Source organism: Sminthopsis crassicaudata, chromosome 5, assembly GCF_048593235.1.
Source record: "Sminthopsis crassicaudata isolate SCR6 chromosome 5, ASM4859323v1, whole genome shotgun sequence".
NCBI classification, from domain to species: domain Eukaryota; kingdom Metazoa; phylum Chordata; class Mammalia; order Dasyuromorphia; family Dasyuridae; genus Sminthopsis; species Sminthopsis crassicaudata.
In genome coordinates this window covers 265,793,778-265,815,491 of record NC_133621.1, presented here as the reverse complement: position 1 = coordinate 265,815,491, position 21,714 = coordinate 265,793,778, and the positions used below count along the sequence as shown (strand labels likewise).

At 32.7% G+C, this 21,714-nt stretch overlaps 1 protein-coding gene across 1 annotated transcript in view; it reads right to left on the bottom strand.

Annotated features, from left to right (window-relative positions):
- LOC141543982 (centrosomal protein of 290 kDa-like) overlaps window positions 1-21,714 on the bottom strand; it is a 95,468-nt gene that overhangs the window by 64,221 nt on the left and 9,533 nt on the right. The window contains exons 10-24 of the mRNA XM_074269632.1: window positions 21,613-21,702; window positions 19,732-19,851; window positions 18,760-18,883; window positions 17,670-17,842; window positions 16,507-16,669; window positions 10,848-10,948; window positions 10,688-10,775; window positions 8,611-8,708; window positions 6,905-6,989; window positions 5,193-5,332; window positions 3,300-3,464; window positions 2,728-2,877; window positions 1,703-1,818; window positions 564-666; window positions 223-453 (exon numbers count right to left, since the gene is read on the bottom strand). Coding sequence (XP_074125733.1) covers window positions 223-453; window positions 564-666; window positions 1,703-1,818; window positions 2,728-2,877; window positions 3,300-3,464; window positions 5,193-5,332; window positions 6,905-6,989; window positions 8,611-8,708; window positions 10,688-10,775; window positions 10,848-10,948; window positions 16,507-16,669; window positions 17,670-17,842; window positions 18,760-18,883; window positions 19,732-19,851; window positions 21,613-21,702 — 1,947 coding nt within the window. The remainder of the gene's footprint in view (window positions 1-222; window positions 454-563; window positions 667-1,702; window positions 1,819-2,727; window positions 2,878-3,299; window positions 3,465-5,192; window positions 5,333-6,904; window positions 6,990-8,610; window positions 8,709-10,687; window positions 10,776-10,847; window positions 10,949-16,506; window positions 16,670-17,669; window positions 17,843-18,759; window positions 18,884-19,731; window positions 19,852-21,612; window positions 21,703-21,714) is intronic.

Here is a 21,714-nt window from a genome sequence, read left to right as displayed (position 1 = left end):
CCCTGGGCAAGTCACTTAACCCCAGCCTCCACAAAAAAAAAAAAAAAAAAAAAAAATATGATATTTTCACAAATCACTTTTTAATGAAGATGTTAAAAACTTTAATTTTCCCTTAATTTCATTATTATTTTTGTTTCTTTCTTGTAAATCTAATACAAATTCAAGAAATTCCAAAATCTAGACCTTAAATATTTTGAAAAAGTTATCTAAGAGCAAGCTTACCTTGAATCTGTGCAAATGGCCAATTCTGTCTCCAACTGCAGCTTCCATGTCTATCAATTCATTTTTCTGTTTATTGTTTTCTTTTCTTAAATGCCGCTCCATTTCCAATAAAGTTGTATATTTCCTTATCAGGGACTTCTCATTAACTTGCAAGACACTGATTTTCCTACTATTTTTAGAAAGAAGTTTTTTTTTCTCATCAGCATCCACCTGGAGAGCACTAAGTAAGTTCTGAGAAACAAAAAGGAGGGAACATTTCAGTTATTTATTGCCCTAAGCCATCCATAAAGACCTCCTCGATTAGCACTGTTCCAGTTATTACTGCATGGTGTGATCCTTACATTATATTCTTTTATTTTTATAGCATCTTGTTCAACTTGATCCTCAAGTTTTTTCTTTTCTTCTCTCAGTTTTTCAGATTCTGCTTGCCAGATTTTCTTTTCACTAAAAAAAGCAGATTAAAATCTAATGTATTCCATTAAACTGTTTAGTTTGATGAAGCAATATTTGAGGATATAGATGATATTTATGGTTTTTTTTTTAATTTTGGAAAAAGAACACAGAGGTATCTAAGTGGTAAGGCACATGATCACTCCAATATGATTCTTATTAAAAGCTATATCTAGTATACTATTAGTCCTATGACATACAATACAGGAAAATTATTTTATTAAATTACTTTTAGTATGACCAATGAATCATCATACTTCAAAAGTTTTAGAGGTAGCTAGGTGGTGCAGTTGATAGAGAACCAGTCCTGAAGTCAGGACCTGAGTTCCAATTTGGCCTCAGACACTCAACACTTACTCCCTGTGTGACTCTAATTGCCTGAGCAAAAAAAAAAAAGAAAGAAAGAAAAGAAAATATTTAAAGATTACATGTTATCTAAGATGAGAAAAGATTGCTAGATTTATACTCTTCACCTTATATAACAAGCCTTTCAAAAATTTGAATCCATCTTAATGTATTTATCTACTGAATAAATTCTATACCCACAAGGACCAGAAAATAATTAGGAAGGAAAAAAAAAGTTTTTTAAAATGGCTGTCATAGACAGCAAGGAAGAAAACTGACTATTTTCCTACAAAATGAAAAAAGATACTAATTTCCTTATGGCAGTCACTATTATATGTGTGTATGTATGTGCATATGAATGGGTTTATGTATATACATGTGTGTGTGCATGTGCATATCTTTGTAGAAAAAATTTTGTAGATCATAGAAATATGTCAAAGCTAGTTATCTACCTTAAGAATCAATTTTATTTAATTTCACTATGAATAACACATTTTAATTACAATAATAATACTTTACCCATGCTAGAAGTAAACAAAAGTGAAAAAATTTATATACAAAAAACGTATGCAGTAACACATAAACACTAAGTTCATATTTTAAATGGTGAACATGACATTTTATTAATTCCAATTTAACAATTTTTGTCAGATCCTCTCTCTCCTATGAAGTTCTCCAATTGTACCTTAGATACTCTTTGTATAACAGGCCTTGCTGATGCCGAATGACTGAGAATTTTCTATTATATTCTTCAAGTGAATCTTCTAATTTTTTAAACATTTGTTCTTTATTTTCTAATTCCTAAAAATTGTATTGGAAATAAGAATGGCAAAATCAGAATAACACATAATCATCAGCCTAAGTAACCAAGAAAGGTCTGAATTTCTCTCTCTCTCTCCCTTATTCTGATTACATTTATGTCTGAAAGCATAGCTCTGCAAAACTGTTGTAAGGCTCAAATAAAAATGTATGTAGAATCACATTTCACTCACTAAAAACTGGAAATTCATAAAATAAATTATTTTTTGATTAAATGACAAGAAGACGTATATAACAGTTACTATACTTAATATAACAGTTTTTGTAAGTTGTTATACTTAATTATAAATGAAGAAAGTCTAATTCTTCATAATATAAATTGGTGAAAGGGAACAGCAACAGAAAGTGGAGAAGATTATTTTTTCTTTGGCTTTTTAAATAGACCCCTTAAAGAAAATAATGGAAAGTTTCTCTCTCTTCTCTTCCCATGCTGCTCAATTTTATCTTATTCCATTTTAGGGAAGAATGGTATCATCAAAATGATCACAGTAAGCTGCAGAGAAATTGAAGTTCAACGATATTTCATCTCACCTTTTTGATGGGAAGAGTCAAGAATTTTTATTTCAAAAACTCTTCCTAGTGGCTGAGTCTGGCAAGAAGAGAATTCAGAGATATTCTCTGGTCACCAAGCTCTTTCTCTTCTGGTTCCTACTGTGCCTTTGCAGCAATTATTTGTTATCCTGCGATCTATCATCCCTCTCCTAAGGCTAACTCAAAGGTCAAGTTAGACTGAATATGCCTGAGTCAGATGAACTGCATCTTCTTGGTAAAGTATATTAAAATTTGCTAATATCCCTGTGGAAAGAAGTTAAAAATTTCCCAAATGATGCACTAAGATTAAAATAAGAAACAATAGAAATCATGTCATTTAGTCATAAAAAACTCAACTACCTGTAAGATATGTATCAAGTATTCATTTTGAGAATTAATTATATTTGCACTACATGGTGTCATTCCATCTGGTAGAGCAATTCCTCTGAATACAACATTTGATCCTTTTGCTTTATGTAAAAGACAAATTTCTTTTTCAAGATTTTCCATCTAAAAACAAACCAGATAAAATTTGAGAATTTTATTAATAAAAATATTTTATCCAGATAAAAATCAGGCTTTACATCTATAATGCTACACTTCACTTTGTACTCTCTTGCCTATCAGAGAAAAAAAGAATGCAAATAGAGAATGTAAAGTATATAAACCATACTTTAGTTTCTACTTAGGGGAAGACATGAACTCACTTTTTTTCTTTTTCATATTCACAGACACATTTCAATTTATATAAATGCTTTCTGATTTCTTAGTAAGAATAAGAAGTAACAACTTTTTAAAAAAATAAATTACCACACTAAGTACCCAACTGTGGCTGTTTTTAAAAATTAAAAGCATATATTTTTCATGCTAATTAAACTTTATTAACACTATTTATACCTTCCTATTTACTGTTTATTTAACAAATTACATACCTTTAAATTTGCTTTTGCCAAATGTTGAGAGTAATCTGTAGCCTCTTTTCGAGTTTTTTTAAGCTCATCTCTTAATTCTTTATTTCGTCCTATAAGTTGGTCAACTTGGGCTTTCAAATGTAGATTTATATCAAAAACTCCCACAGCATTCTTTGAATCTAGAGCCTAATACAGTAAGAAAGCATTTTAAATGAGAAGATACATATTAAATATTGATAGAATCTTGGTATAATAATATTTTTCTTAGAATTACAGAGAATATTTTCCTTTGGAACTCTAATATATATAACATGTTATAATTGAATAATTAATTAAACTGTCTGTCTATATCTTATACTCACTCTACTGGAATATGCTCTTCACTAGGTTAGACATATTCAATTACATAAGAATTCTGTACTGTCATTGACACTGAAATGTCCGAGTTGTAAAAGTGTAGTGTGTGTGTGTGTGTGTGTGTGTGTGTGTGTGTGTGTGAGATTATGTGTACACATAGATACACATACACATTATCTCATATGAAACAATATTAAAAGTAAAACAAGGTTCTATGACAGGAAATTATGGGAATGTTGTTCAATAATCCAACACTGAATACTGACTTCAATTATAAAACACACATACAGTTGTATAACATGAACATGTGCACACTCATACATATACATACCCATGCCCACCTAAGGTGTATGAAATATAGAATACAACTACCTCCTACACCAGTTATGTGACATTTCTCCCCAAGCTGAAGACTCCCGATCATGACTTGGAACTGGTGACATTCTTTCTTCTAAATCTCTGTCCCCTAATTTCAGCTTCTTTTATGGATTCCCTTCTCCCCACAACATAAGCTCCTTCAGAGCAGGGATTGCCATTCTTTGTATTGGACTTCAGCACTTAGCACAATATGTGGTACACAGTCTGTACTTAACAAATGCTTGTGGACTGTCTACTGACACAACAAACAAAGATAAAGATGGTGGAGATGTCAAGAAGAGAAGAAATGGGGACAGTCAGACAAGAGAACCTATTTGTGGAGACTGAATCCTCTCACATGGAACAAAAGTGTCTCTTTTCATGGTTGGAAGAAGGAGAATGTAGCTGGAGTTGGGAGGAAAAAAGATATGGAACAATAGCTACAGTGGCTGAGATCGAGTATTGACAAGGAGGAAGGAGGAGGATGAGGACATAGCCAGGAGGTGCAAACAAGGCTGCCTACAGCTAAACTACAGCAAGTGAAATCACTTTGACTACATGCCTATTTCCTGCAAGTCATCACCCATCTTAAGCAGTGGAAGGGTGAAGTGAGCAAGTGATAAGGTTGTGGAGGCTGACAGTAAGGGGACATCAGGGCATAGGAAGTCCATAGCAGTCACTAAAAGAGACCATGTGCCCAGAGTTTACTACAGAAATAGCTGAAGCCAGAAAACAAGAGGGGCAAGAGAAATGGGGCCAAAGATCTATGAGTGACAATAGGGGAAAAGATTGAGATTAAGTGTGAGTGATAGATGGACAGAGATGAGGCTCAGGAACTGAAATTCTAAACTCTGACCTTCAAATCCTGCAACCTCGAAGCAGTTCTTTCCTGTCATTGGCCTGATCACTAATCCGTGGGTAACAACAAAATAGAGACTGAGAAACTGAAGGGACTGAGAAATCTTATGACTGGGATACCGACAAACCCTTTCACAGATAAATATATCACTAATTCGGAGAATTGCTGCTCTCCCTTGAAATGCTGAAATAAATATATGCCAGATTGTCACATGCTTGTTGATAGTTTTCATATTTTCTGTCTATTTTCCCAATACCAATAAGATACAAAAGGATAAATGTTTCCAACAGCAATAGTCTTAAAGGAACTAAAATAAACCCATTCTTATGAAGAAACCTTACATCAACTAATTTTTCAACACTAGTCATGATCAGAGATGTTTCTCCTTTAATACCAGGCTCTATCTGCATTTCCTTGATTGTCTGCAGTATTTCTTTCAAACCTTCTTCAAGCTGTGCTTTTTCTTCTACAAGATCTTTTACTGAAATTAAATATACATTGTTCTATTTTAATAAAGAAAGATTTATTGTACCTTCAGCAAACTTTATTAATTAACAAGACTGACAAACTATAAAAGGTATTCCTACTTCAAGCACTGGTTTAATCAGATTACTTTTAAGGTTCTTACCAACTGGGGACTTATTAGGACTATTTCATATAGAAACATACAAACTGCTAACAGAAGGTTACCATTTTAGTGGAAAGATTATAATAAAACACAAATTTTAAAAAATAGATTAACATTTACTCTGATTAAATAGGGATCCTATCTAGAGTACTCTACGTCTGAATCTATTTAGCTATCTCACAGTTTAAAAAGAAAATTAAGGGAGTTCATCCATAAACATTTATGAGCAACCACTATGTGCCAGGCACTGTGTTGAGAGCTGAGAACAAAAACTGTGGTTGAAGACAGGCTCTTCCCTCTAGGAGTTCACAATCTAATTGGAGAGATAACAAACAAGTTGGTATAAAAACACTAATATAGAATGAATAGGAAAAAAATGAATAGAGGAAAAGCCCTAAATTAAAAAGGATCAGGAAAGGCTTCTTAGTGCTAGAAGATGAAGTTTAAATTTGGAGATTTTCCTGACAGTCCTTAATTCCAGGGTTATCTCTGTCTTGATTATCTCCAGTTCACTTTATATATACTTGGTTTGTACACAGCTGATTGCACACTGACTCTCCCATGGAACTGTTTTTCTTAAAAGCAAGAGCCACTCTTTGCCTCTGCACTCCAGGACTTGGCACATGATAGGTACTTAATGCTCATTTACTGAAAACAAACAGCTTTAGATGCAACAGAAAGAATTTGAGTAGCATAAACCTTGTAGGCGAGATGGTAAGGTAATGAATGACTAAAAAAATGAGACTTTATGAAATACTTAAAGTTGGACTCTAACCTGTCCAGTTACAAGGTGGAAACAGCTTAAATCTGAGATCCAGAAATAGAGGGGAATTTAGGAAGATAATTAGCCCAAAGCTCTCATTTTATAGATAGGGGAACAGGCCCAGAGAGCTGAAATAACCAAGCTCACCTAGGAAGCAGGAATTAAACCCAGTCTCTGTCCTCAGAGTCAATGCTCTCCCTAACAGAACGTGTTACAGCATCCAGATTAATCTGGACTCATTCTTCAAATGGAATTGCCAGATATCATGCCTGGGAGAAGTGAAACCACTGAGTTCTCCTTTCTCATCTTTACCCAGATTATTCACTGACTTCCCATTTCCCACTTCTTGCATAGAGAATAACAATCAAATCACTCCTATTATCAGAGTCTCTAGGAAGGATATGTTCACAAATAATCTTATTGTTCATGCACCAATTCTATCACTTTTCAGATCAAGTCATCCTGTCCTGACCAACATTCCCCAAAGAAGAAAAGCAATTTGAGGTGGGAACTCATTCACAATGCCTAGCAGAAAATAAGCTTTTACTTAATGATTTTTGTTTTTTTATTTATTCATTTATTCTCTTATGATTCTAATCAAGTATGAGAAAGCTGCTCTAAAACAAAATAGAAGTAAAATATCTTATTCAAAAATAACTCACCTTTGTTTTGGAACTTGGCTATTACTATTCTATTCCTTTCCAAATCTTTCTCCTTTTCATTTAGTTCCTTTGAAAGATATTCATTCTATTAGTGGGGAAAGAAATGAATTAACAAAAATGTGATTTGTATTTTTTAGACTGACAATATTTGATATGTCATTTCACCAAGGCTCACCAGTTTAAGCATTGTGGTCCATAAACAAGTTATTTAAAAAATAAAATAGAAAAGTATTCATTTCTCTATTCTTGTCTACCCTTGCCCAGACACACATCACACACACACACACACACACACACACACACACACACACTCTCTCTCTCTCTCTCTCTCTCTCTCTCTCTCTCTCTCTCTCTCTCTCTCTCTCTCTCTCTCCATTCTCCAAGAAGTACAGTGGGGAATATTTATGTAAATAAGTCCAATCAATTTCTCTTTTCAATTGTCATATTTGGACACTAGTTACTCTGCCTGGCTCATTTATCTCTGAAGTTCTAATTCGCCATCTCTACTTTGTGCTTCCTTAAATCAACAAATTCTGGAACATCAGGTCATTCGAAGGGAACATTTGATGAACAGATAAGTAACTGAGTTATACTGAATTTATGTTGCTTTTTTATAATACACATCTGTTAATAATACTTTTTTAAAAACAATGTGTCCTAAAGAAATTTGCTGGATTTTCTTATTTTTAGATTTTTATGTACTTAATGTTCTAAAAAATATATTCAGATAGAATTTGGTTAAATCTGAGGGTGAAAAAACTTCCTAAACCACTCCTTGGAGCATTTGGTGGAAGGAAACTTACCTTAGACCTAAGAAATACAAGTTCCTTTTATAGCTGTTCTATAAGGTTTTCAATAGGACCTAGGTGAATTTTTCTGGGGCTATACTATGCCAAGACTTTGTGGTAAGATTACTTTTCAGAATCTTTTTTGGAATGGGATAACGTTCTTTTGATAACATCATCTTTCAAATCACTTTTATTAACAGAAAATTTTTTTGAAATAGGAAGTTGTTCAACTTCTGGTTTTACTATTTGTGCCTTTTCCACGAAATTGAGGATTTCTGGCTAAATGTTAGCCTCTGTCTAGCAGGAGAATCCTTAAACTTCACTAAGTTTAAGTAACTTCTTAACACTGTAATGTGACTATTTTTCTCTAGGGCCTGATGATTTGTGGAAGCTTGCTTTAGTGATCAGAAAAGGAATGCAAATAGTCATTTGGGTTTTCCTGACTCTTGATTCCAGTTCAAAGATTCTAAATTTCTTGTAGATGGCAGCATATCTAATTGTAAAACCATCTGATTTTACTGGGATATTTAGCCTGTGTAGGTGAAGAATCATTCAATAAATGGGAAAAAGGATGCCTGCTTACACTCCACTTTGAAACATCTAAGAAATTTTTCTTGATAATTTTCCTAAGATCATGCTTCTTTCAGGAATCTTCTGATCTAAACACTGCATGGTGCTCTCTTATATACTGATTCTATTTTATTTGGGCTTCTAATCTGGATTCAGAGTAAACAATGATTCATTCATGTCTTGATCACCAAGTATGTACTTTTTCACTAAAAATTAACAACTATAGAAAATACAGGGTAAATATTCAAAATACCAAATCAAAGGAAGGGAAAAATCTCAGCCATTATTTTTCTTTTCTTCTTCTGCAGAATCTATTACAAATTTTACTTGTCATTTCCAGGAACTTACCTTTAACTTAAATTCATCAATGTTTCCAGAGTCCACATATTTTCTTTCTTCCATTCTCAGTTCCTGATTAAAGATGTTAGTCAGGTGTAGGTCATCAGCTGTTCATACCAAATGCATTAAAAAATTTAAAGCAAAGAAAAAGTAGAAATCTTAATTATAAAATTCCTCATAATGGTTTTATGTTTCCATACCATAAATTGTATAGATACTGCTCCATTCCTGTGCAAATACCAAATGATCTGTGACTTCATGTCCACATATTAGGATGGGTTTTTAACAAATTCATTATTTTAAAAAAATTTTAACATTCTTTTCTTTTTAAATTTTGAGTTCTAAATTTTCCCTCTCTCCCCCACTCACTGAGAAAGCAAGGAATATATCAATGATACATTTGAAATCATGAAAAAACATCTGTTCATATTAGTTATACTACAAAAAACCAAAAACATAAACAGCAAAAATTAAGAATTAAAGTGAGAAGATTACATTTCAATTTGCATTCAGAGCTCATCAGTTCTCTTTGGAGGTGGATAGCATTTTTTTTTTTCATTATGAGTCCTTTGGAATTGTCTTGGATTATTGTATTGACCAAACTAGCCAAATCTTTTACACCGATTATCATTACAAAATTGCTGTTATTATTCTCCTAGTTCTTCTCATTTCACTTTGGATCAACTCATAAATATCTTACCATGCATTTCTGAAACTACCTCCCCATGCCATTTCTTATAGTACAATAACACTACACTACTTGTTCAGTCATTCCCTAATTAATAAGCATCTAATTCTTTGGCATCACAAACCCACCCCATCTTTTTTCCTGAAGGTTTGTTTCCCTTCTTCTTTGATCACTTTGAGATATAGAGCTAATAGTGGTACTAATAGTGGTCAAAGGGCATGCACAGTTTTATAGCTCTTTGGGCATAGTTCCAAATTATTCTCCAGAATGGCTGAACCAGTTCACAACTCTACCAGCTTATTAGTGTATCTATTTTCCCTCATCTCTGCCAGCACTTGTCATTTCTGACAGGTGTGAAGTTTTCTCTCAGAATTGTTTTACATGACTTCTCTAATTAATAGTGATTTAAAGCATTTTCTCATATGAATATAGATAGTTTTGATTTATTCTTCTGAAAACTTCCCATTCATATCCTTTGACCATTTATCAACTGGGGATTGGCTCTTACTTTTATGGATTTGATTTAGTTCTCTATTTATTTGAGAAATGAGGCCTTACTCAAGAGAAATTTGCCACAAAATTATTTGATATTACTTTATTGTCTGTGGTACCTTTTAGCAAAACATAGTTCCTTATTATCTCTTTTAACTAGATATATTTTTGCTTTTGTTTTGTTTGAAATCATTATTGTTACTCCTTTTTTAACTACAGCTAAAGGATATTAGATTTTACTTCAATACTTTAATTTCTCTAAGAACTGAGAGAAGCTATGAATCTTTCTCCTCCCCAGACAATGAGGTGGTTCATGGGGATAGGAAGATTATGTCTCCTGTGGGTTGGAAGAGTAAGTCTATATGTTTGTAATTATATCATTTGAAGTAAATATTTCTACATGGAAGTTAATGTTAGTGCTTAAGAGGAACTGGCGTGCAGAAATTACTCATCCCTACATTTGGGGGAAAAGAATCCATCATTTGATAGAAACCCAACACAGAGATATTGGCAAAGAACTTAGATATCTTCTTAAAGGTACCAGGGAAGCCCTGGGAGAAATGATAATATCTAAAAGACTTGATCTTAGGTATAGGTATGGGCTGGGATGGTAATAGGATAGTAATAGGATAATAAGATTGAAAATTTAGAGCTTTAAATGTATTGTAGAAGTCCCTGAGTTCAAACTTCCCATTTTACAGATGAAGAAACAGAAAATTATTGTGATTCCATTTCAGAACTATAGCTACACTAATAATATAAATGATGAATAATTATGCCATATTTTTATTGGTTCTAATAGATTCTGAACAAACCATTAAGGAAAAAAATATTTTCTCACATGAAGAAATTTTCAGTCCCATATCAATGCACTGTCCTGCTTCAAAAAATATGGAATGACTATACCTAAAGTTCCAGATTTCTTTTCTTTATCTTGAGCCATTTTTTGAATCTTCTGTTTCAGTTCAAATCTTTCTTCTTCCAGACTTTCAATCTGTAAAATACAAACTGTTAATATTGTACTTTATATCAACCAAGAAAAGAATTTTCTAAATATAACACTTGCCTCTTTTAAAAGAATTTGGTTTTCAGCTTTATACTGTTGCTGTTTTAGATTTTTGCTCTTTCTGAACTCAGTTAAATCAATCATTGTCTTTGGATCAAGACCTAAAATAAAGAATAAAAATTATGAATTGATATAGAAATAAGAAAATTAACTGTTACAATAATGTCTCATGTCTAAAATCATAAGGAAATGAAATTTTGCAAAAGCTGAAAAAAATTCTCTTAAGTGCCTCAAGTTTTTAAAGTTTTGTGAACATTAAGTGGGAATCCTACTAAAATACATAAAATTGTGCATAATTGAACAAGATGTAACCTCTTATTTTATTTTATTTTTATTTTAATAGTTTTTATTTACCAGATATATGCATGGGTAATTTTACAACATTGACAATTGCCAAACCTTTTGTTCTAATTTTTCTCCTCCTTCCCTTGCCCCCCCAGATGGCAGGTTGACCAATACATGTTAAATATATTGCAGTATTCAACAATTCTTTCCATATTTCTTTATATTCATTATATGTGTTAAGTTATTAAATACAATATATGTATACATGTCCAAACAGTTGTTTTGCTGTACAAAAAGAATCGGACTTTGAAATAGTCTACAATTAGCCTGTGAAGGAAATCCAAAATGCAGGCGGACAAAATTAGAGGGATTGGGAATTCTATGTAGTGTAACCTCCTGTTTTAAAAAGCAATCAAATTTAATATTAAATATAAATAGACAAACTTTGCATTGCAAATATTCACACTAAATTAAATCAATTTTATCATGTAAAGTGCCCTAAAACTTCTTCAGTCACTCCCTCTAAATAGGCATTAACATTCTTTGTATGTCTGTTAATTCCTATTTATTCATTCTCTTACATAGCATAACTAACATTCTCTTATTAGATTTTTTTTTTGGTTTTGGAGTATTCAATAATTCTTTCCATATTTTTTTATATTCATTATATGTGTTAGTTTTAACTATACAATATTCCACTACATAAACATAAAATTTAACCATAACTCTTATTATAGAAAATTTTGGTTTTCTTTATTATCTATATTTCCAAAGCTTCTATTACAAAAATCTTTAAACAAATATTATTCCTTACCATTCCCATTCCTAACCCCCAAAATAAAAGTTATCAGAAAACCAAAGTTTTTAAAAAAATGTTTTGCATTTCAATCTTGGCTCTAATATTCCTACATGTGACATTGGGCAAGCCATTCTAGGACTTAATGTTTCATTTATAAAATGCTCTGGACTGGATGAACCCCTAAGGTTCATTGTAACTCTAAATCTGTGAGCTTTATGGTGCTGCGATTTTTTATAGAGTTGACAGCTTACTTATCTTCTGCTGAAAACATATTTACAGTAAATAAATCAGGAATATAGATGAGAGTGAAATGTAGAATGGCAGATCTGGATCTTTCCCCCAAAATGGAAGTCACTAACAGCCTATAAACAAAAGGAGGCCACTATAGTGGACAGATGTTCCAGAGTAAGAATTCAGGTTTATCACAGTGAACAACCCTGAGCGGCTGCAGTAAACTATATTACAACCCTATTAAATACCGGGGTGATTTCATTAACATGGACACTCATCTATTGGCACAGATACCAGATTATCGCAAGTTCTCTGTGGCCAAACACCCAAACAGCAAACTGTTGCAATGTGCTGAGCTTTCTGTGGAATTTATTTAGTTTTTCTGACTTTTCCTTAACTTTTATACTGAAGGTCTGGCCACTTCTAAGAGTATTTCCATATGTCTTTTCTAATTGGCCACTTTTATTCTATTTCATGCCCTGAAAATAAATATCCCAACTCAGCTAAGATTTAAGAGTATAAAAACTATCTGGAAGTCTTTCCTGTCAAGGAAAGTGCATATACTACTTCACAACATTTTTCAAATTAGTTCTATCTTCATTGCTATGTTCTGGTGGGTTTAATTTGCCTCTCAATAAGAGATTACTTCATATCAACATCCTATACTCTTCATGGGAAAAGAATCCCCATTATTTTATCAGTCTAACTTGTCATTCCTCCGCACGTATCTGGGCCAAGTAGCACAAGCTGAGTGAAGAATTAAATAGAAGAATAGGCTGAATTATCTTTGAGAAATTGTAAATCTTTATTAATGGCCCAAAACTGTTCTCATAAACAAGCTACAATTTTTTTTCAATATTAGTATTCTACTATTGTTATTATGTGGCCATAAACAGTCTCCAAAGAATTAAAAATAAGTGTCACACAGAAGACAATATGGAGGCACATGCTGCGAGTGGATAGGCTACAAAGTAATAACTTTTACAAGGAACTGAAGTAAAGAGTGTCATTAAGGGAACATCTAATTAAAAATGAAAATGGTCAGGTCAAAAGATAAGAGATAACAGGGAAACAAATCATCTAACTTCTTTAAATATTTTCTCTATTTCTTTGTTGTTGGCTTTTTAAAACAAGGAATTTTGAGAAATAAGTGAGTTATCTCCACAGAGGATTGTAGTCAACTGTATCAACTAAGTTGAGTTGGTCAAGTATTTCATAAAATTATGTTTCTTATCTTCTTTTGGATATATGAAACCAAATCTACTAATTCTAAGGAAAACTTGTATTCTCTTTCCATTTAGCTACTACTTCTTTACCTCTTTTAATTTCATTAACTGAAAGATGAAAACAAAGAAAGGCTTCAGTTTTTTCATTAATATGCTGATAGGTCACCTAAATAGTGTATAGTAAAGGACCCTAAATCGAAGACCTCAGATTACACATCTAGGGCTCTCCAATTACATTAAGTAATATAATAAAAGGAAGGATATGGGAGGGAGGGAGCGAAAGAGATATAAAAAAGCAAAAAAAAAATGAGATTCTTTCTAGTTATGCAACTCAAGGAAAGAGGGTACTTAAGCTAAAACGTTTACAAGGCTAACAGGTAAATTCAGAGCTCTTTGAATAGGCAGCTCTAAATAATAATATTTAGTACATTGAGTTTATACTTAGTGAATATTGCAGAGATTCATCTTTAGCCTGGGTGCTTTCAACAACTTTATCAAAGACTTGAATAAAGATTGATATGATGTACTTATGAAATCTGCAAATTTAAAGTTAACTGAAAGTTGATAGTGATTGCTAACACAATACCAAAAGATATTTAAGCTGTTAACCACTTCTTAAAAGATTACATAGAATACCAGAAAATGAATTGTAAAAATATGGGATTGGGAGGGGACATGGCTAGACATTTCATATTTTTAAAATAGAAGTTTTAGTAGCTTTAGTAGTTTTAACAGAAGCAAAATATCCAGATCAAGGTTAGTGACAGTAATTCTACTGTATTCTAGACCATTTCTTGATTTCTTTCTTCAGGTCCAGGGCCAGTCACATTTAGGAAGCTGATAAAGCTTCACTGCAACTACAGGAGGTATATGTCCAGGAGGATCAAAACCAATCAATTCAATAAACATTTATTAGCTATTTTTAAAGGATTGATTACAGAAAGTGAAGATGTTAGCAAGAAGAAAATAATTCAGGGAGAATAGCACATTATAGCCATTTTCATATATTTATGTTTATAGATATTATAAAATTAGAATTGCTTTAACTGGTCCTAGGGGATAAAACTAACAATGATGGGCATAAGATGCAGAGGGACAAATTTCAGAGATAAACAATCTTAACAATTGGAGTGGTCCACAAAAGTGGAATGGGCTACAGTTGTCTGTAGTAGAGAATGGATGGCCATTTGTCCAGGATGTATGACTAAAATGAGCATTTACAATATTACTTTAAGGTTTACAAAGCACTTTACTTTTTTTTTCATATTTTAAGCTTATAACCCCTCTTTTAAAAAGGGACTATTATCACCATTTTACAGAAGAATAAAATCAGGCTTACACAGGTTAAGTGACTTGTCCCAAGCCTAGTAAGTGTCTAAGGTAAAATCTGAACTAAATTCTTCCTCACAACAAATCCAATAAACTTTGTACTGTGCCATCAAGTTGACATGCACATTAGGAGTCTCCAGTTCAGACAGGAGTTATGTGAGATTGAATGGAGAAATCAGAAGTCAGTTACCTTGACCTTAACCCTATCTCCACCTAGAAGTCAATCCCACCTCTGTTAAGTACCACTAATTAACCTTTCTATAGAGTTCAGCTGATACTACCCAAGTTTTCTATAGAGCTGAACTAAAGCTAAGTACTCCTATTTAACTTTCAAAAGAACTGAATTAATGTTAAGTACCACCACTTCAGCTTTCTATAGATTTGAACTATCACCAAACTTTCCATAACTTTACTGAAGCCTATTCAAACCCAAAACTTCTCTATTGTCTCAAAAGCCCTCAAGTCCTAACTCTGATCATAAAACTAAGTACTCAACCTGTACCAAACTGGCAGAATACTCTAATCCCATCTTGGAGTTTTTGTCCACTGAGATCTCTCGGTGATTTAAAATAAACTTTTACTTTTTATTTTAGAAATTGAGTAAATTCTTTTACTTCACTCGTGCCTTGTCTCACGCACCCTAACCCTGGAAATCCCCAACAAGATTATTAAGTTCCTTCCAGCATCTTGTAAAGACCTTTTACAATGCAATATTTTCTTCCTAATTCTCTAGAAAAGTATTTAAACACCTAATTCCTCATTGATGCCAGATAAATATGATAAAATTGTGACATTTATTTAAGATGACATAAATAAAATTGTATTTCTTGTAATGAACCAAATATGTAAATAGGAATGTTTTTTGAAAAAGTTTTTTAAAATTTTGTTAATGTCATAAATCTATGTGAGTCAATAGTGAATGAGATGAGATGAGATCTTTCAAGACAGTTGTGAAAATCGAGTAAGACTTCATCTACCAGTGTTTCAGTAGGCCTGAAAGACTCTGAAGATTGAATCAAGGGCATATTCCCTTCCTGTTATCCTCCCTTAACATCATTTTCTCCCTATTTCAGCCAAATATGGGCAACTATGTACTTATTGGTCAAGTTCAACTTCTGGGGTAGATCTCTCGATTATAATGTAAGACTCTCAGCCAATGAGGATGAGGGTCAGTGGTGGGAGGTGGTATTTGTATTAGGGTTTATAAGGTGTTAATCCTGCCCAGAAGGCGCTTCCTTTCTTCTATTGTCTGTTCCAAGAGTGGGACCCCCACCGGATTCTGGGGAGAACGTACAATAAACTTTGCTTTATTCTAGAGATCTCTCCAGCTTTTTTTTTTATCAAATGGTGACCCCTCACCATTTCCGTACCACACAATAGTATTTTGCCAACCAATTTAACCATGGAGTGGTGTAAACACTGCCAAGGCTTCCAATAGTAAGTTAGTGAATAAATGAATTTACATCTACTTTTTAGTTTCTCATGTAGAAATGTATTATTTTTTTTTTTTTCTTGAGGCTGGGGTTAAGTGACTTGCCCAGGGTCACACAGCTAGGAAGTGTTAAATGTCTTGAGACCACATTTGAACTCAGGTCCTCCTGAATTCAAGGCTGGTACTCTATCCACTGCACTACCTAGCTGCCCCAAAATGTATTGTTATTAATTCCATTTATGTAGGGCTTCCCATATCCAGGCACTGTTCTAAATGCTTTATAATGAAAATATTTTACTTTACAAAATGTTTCATAAAAAGTTAAACTCCATAGAAAGTTTTAGACATTTTTCTTACCCAGGCGTTCCCTAAGATCTTCATTTTCATCAAGGAAATCATTCATCTTTAACTCAAGTTTGTTCATTTCTGTAGTTAATGCTTCAATATCTAGGTCCCTTATTTTAACTTGAGACTTATAAGTCTTTATTTCAGCCACAGCCTCTTTTAGACCATACTGTTTCTTTAGAATGAAAAGAAGAATACAATTAGTTTTAAATGGGAATTCCTGACCTAATTTTAAAATACATAATATATTTTTTGTTTAAAATGTCTGCAAAAGCACAGCAGCAGTTTGTAGCATTAATTCCCTGATTTTGTATTATGCTTTTATGTGTTTCCTAATGATGATAAAAAAAGAAAGAGATTTAAAAGCCTTGGCTTTGTTAAGAGAATTCTAGAAGCAAAACAATGTAGAGATAATATTGATGAAACACTTGTTAGGAAAAAAAAAAAAAGAAATGGGCCAGAAAATATTTCAGGAGAATCCATTGCTACAGACACTATTGAGATGCCCCCAAAGTATACTTAAAACTCCAAAACAGAAAAAGCAATAACAAAGTCTATATTTATTCACTAAATCCCAGCTTCTTAAACTTAAATGGGATCTCATATCTGAATGTAGAGGTTATGAAATTATGATTCATTATCAGTACATGTTTAATTTCTTGCTTATTTTATATACTACATATCCAAAGTCACATGAAATTTTCTGAAGCAAAAAGAGATCAAGAATGGAAAAAGTGTAAGAAGTCCTGTGCTAAATAACAAATTATTTCCAAAAATCATTTTTAACATGACTTTAGGCATAATACCAGTTACAGTAAAAATACATATTGGTAAAATTGGCAAGGACTTTAAGTAAATATTACTGGCTTTACATATGCTGATTTTAGATTAAATATGGCTGAAAGCTAAAAATTAAATATGCAGTTAAAATAGTTATATTCCAAAAATATGTAGATATACTCAATGGGTCAGAAATGGTGATGTCTTAGGGAGTTTTCAGAAGACTGTAATCACAATATCAAAGAAAAAAAGCAATTAAAAAAATCTTAAAAAGTTATACTGTAAGTTTCCAATAAAAATCATTTGAATAAAACATGTTGACAATAAAAAGATGATAAAAAGTCAACTAAAAAGATTATGTCTACATCCTTTCTTCTCTAACATAAAGTTCATACCATTTCATATTCTTTTAGATGCTCCAGAGTCTCAATAAGCTCTTTGTCCTTCTTTCTGGCATCAGCTTCCGCCAGCTCTGCTGTCCTCTCAGCATCTTTATTTTTTTGTTCTAAATTTTCAAGTTTTGTTTGCATTTCTACAAAATGATTCAACTGAGATGCAATTGAAGAATCTAATGGGTAAAAATACAAATAGTCAACCTTTAATTTGTTAATGATTTGTCTTGTTGGATATATGATATTAACTGGCATGCTATATGAGTGGTTTAGTTATATTCCCTCTTATGCCTTCTGTGGATTTCTTTCTTATTAGAATATAAGCTCCTTGAGGGCAGGGAATGATTTTGCCTCTTCTTTGTATCCCTAACACAATCACTGGCTTATTTATTGTTGGGATGTTTCAGTTGTATTCAACTCTTTGTGACTTCATTTCACGATTTTCTTAACAAAGACACAGGAGTTGTTTACTATTTCCTCCTCCAACTCATTTTATAGATGAGAAACTGAGGCAAATAGGGTTGAATGATTTTCCCAAGGGCATCCACTCAAATCTCTGAGACCAGATTTGAACACATGAAGAGGAATCTTTCTGATTCTACCCCAGTGCTCTTATACACAGCACCACCTCACTGATCCTCACTGATACATGGTAAGCACTTAATGCTTATTGACCAAATGAGAAGTTATGAGGATCTATATATGCATAGTACAGTAAAGACTTATTCAAAATGACAAATCAAACTGCCTTTGAAAACTAATTGCAAGGATGCTTTCCAAAATTAAGGTTTTTTCCCTATTCAACCACAAAAAAATTGTTAATTTAAATGGTGGTTTATTGCTGTTGATTTGGTGCAAAGGATGACAGACAAGATCCAAAAGAGAAGGAATAGATTGAAAAAAAAAAGGTATCTTAAAATGTTAACTATACATTTGTTTAACTAATGACATTTTTGCATTAAGTAATTCATAATTAGAAAAAATTCAAATGTTTTTCAAATAGAGAAGGCCCAAATCATAAATTTGTTGAGGCTTAGTAAGTACTGACATATGTTTGTAACATAGTCCATCAAGAATTATAATAATGATTAGCTACCTCTGCTCTTGAGTTCATTTCTCAGGTCTTCAAAAATCAGTGTATTTGTTTTCATTTCTTTTGTGTACCGTTCTATTTGTTCAGTAAGCATTTTAATTTGACCATCTCTTTCTTGTATGCCCTGAAAGAAATATTTTAAAATCAATAATTCTGTACTATCTGTATATATGGCTTTGTTCTCTTATTACTAAACATGAATAAATCAGCTTCCAGAATAAATTATAAGTTCCTTAGAAGTCAGCAATGAAGTCTTATTTTTCTTTGTTTACTCAACATTGCCTGGCAAAGGTAAGAATCGTCATAGAATAATTAATGAGCTAATTGATTGAAAATATCTTGAATACAGTATCTTAACTTTTTCTGGCTTCTTTTAAACTCTTCATCTTTTTCATCTATTCAAAACAAAATCAAGGTTATCTCTTTCTCACTGATACTTTATTTTATATCAATAAAAAATAAAGCAAATTTGTCACTCCATGGTCTAATTTGATCACAAAATCCTTCTTTAACTTTCTGTAATTCTTTGTTATGATGTCCTGAAGAATTCATTTTTCCCTTTTTAATCCCTCTTCTAAAAGGGGTATTTCTTTCAAGTAGTAATACTTTATTATCCTCTTATACTCTAATCGCTATTGCTTTCATTTATACAATGTCAAGATGACACAAATGATGAAAATTTAACTAACAACTGAATTCTATTTGGAAATTCATTTTTTAAATTAATCTATTAGAGTGCAAACTGTTAGTCTCTCATGAAAAGACATTAGCCACAGTTAAAATGTTAACAACATAATGCCATGGGATTAAAATATATAAAAAGTTTTTGCTAATTTGAAACCTGGCAATTTCACCAGATCCGTAAATATTATACTTTTATTATAGTTAAAAGACAAACTATTAAAATAAATCAAAACATGGCAAAATCAAGTTTCTGAAAATATCAGGGGAAAATAGAACTTTGGAGATTACCTGTTGTAAAGCAATAACATTTTTGTCAGCATCAAGTTGGACATTCCTAAGTTTTTCTCTCAAATTACACATTATTTGTTGATATTCAATTATTTCATCATTTTTAGAAGCCAAAATTCTCTGCAAAAAGAATACAGAATTTGTTCAACTCTGGAATAGTACACCCTTGCTTATTTTACTCTCTATCATGCAGCAATATTACATCACTAAGATATAATAATTATAATTCCTCTTTTAAAAATTCTAATTCCCACTGGGTTATAGTTCAATTAGTTTGTTATTGTTATTATTCAGTTATATCCATGGTAAAAAAAAATCTTTGTAACCCTATTTGGAATTTTTTTGGCAAGATACTGGAATGGTTTGCCTTTTCCTTTTCCATTATTTTAAGGATGACTAATCAAGGCAAATGTGGCTAAGTGACTTGTCACACAGAAGCTATTAAATATCTGAGGACAGATTTGAACTCTGGAAGTTGGGTATTCCTAAGTTCAGGCTAAGTGCTCTATTCACAGTACCACCTAGCTACCCCTAAACTTATTTCCATATTTGTTTTTTTCGTTATTTTAATGTGTCTGACCCTTTGTGACTCCATTTGGGGTATTCTTAGCAAAAATACAGGATTGGTTAGCCATTTCTTTCTCATTTTATAGACAGAAAACTGAGGCAAACAGGGTTAAGTGATTTGCCCAAAATATCTGAAGTTAGATTTGCACTCAGGAAGAAGAAAGTTTGTGACCCCAACATTCTATCCAGTGTACCATCTAGCTGCCAATCAAACCAGTTATAATTACACACAATAGCCTCTTCAATTTATCCTTTCTTGTAACCTGGAATTGATTTTAACTCCTGGTTCAACCAGTCAACGATGAACTGTACATAGATAGCTGATTCTGAAATGACAGATATTTGTGTTCAGTTGTTTTCTGTCTGTTAAGGTACAGTTAGTTTAAGGATTTTGTTTTTGTTTTTGTAATGTTCAGAGCTCGTCACTTCCCAAGTCTTCTCAAAGAAAAAAATTCTTCATGACTTCTTCCTTGCTTAAATAGCGAAAAGAGCCCTAGCTCTGAACCAGAAGCACTTAGTTACATCCCAATTTTGCCACTTATTATCACCTGTGTAATCTAATTCTCAGCTTATTTATCTGTAAAATGAAGGTGAGATGACCTGGGAGGTCTGCCCCAATGTTCAAATGAAGATACTACATTCCATGATTTTTGAATCTCCAATAGAAGATTGTCTATTAAACCTGAAGGCTTTCTAGGATGTCAACACATACCAGAGGACTACTGGAATGGAGGTATCAGAATCAGGTCATGCCATGAGGTGGCACTGAAAAAGAGCTTCCATGAAGGATAAAACCCACAAATACACACGTACACACACACACACACACACACACACACACACACACACAACTGTTAGAATATACAGGAGCTGTTGGAATATACAGGAGCCACCTGACAGTGGCTGCTGGAGATCCAACCCAGACCTGCAGAATGGATCTCTTCTTCAGCAACTGAGAGGCAGTTGCTGTTCTCTGATCTCTCTGAGAGGCTAGGCTGTTGCATTGTCTAACCTCTCTCCTCTTCCCTCTGCCTCTAATTTATCTCATTCCCAGTCTGAAACACCTGTGTCAGCAAAGGTTGCTCTGCAACTCCTTCAGATGTTATGATTCACAGCTGTGGAGGCTCTCAGAGAATTGACCTGTCTTTTAATACACTACTATATGTATACGTGCATAATTGAATGTAGGTATACTCACATATTTTTATGCAATTTAAATAGATAATATAAGTATTTTTATAAAAACTGGAAAATTTGAGGAACACTACCTATAATTAGACATAAGGAAACTGAACAACTATTTTGAAGAACTACCTTCCACTCTTCAACTTTTGCATCAACAGCAGCCATAATGGGATCGTCTTCTTTATCTTTTGCTTTTAGAAGTTCTGTAAGTTCTTGTACCTGAAAATTACC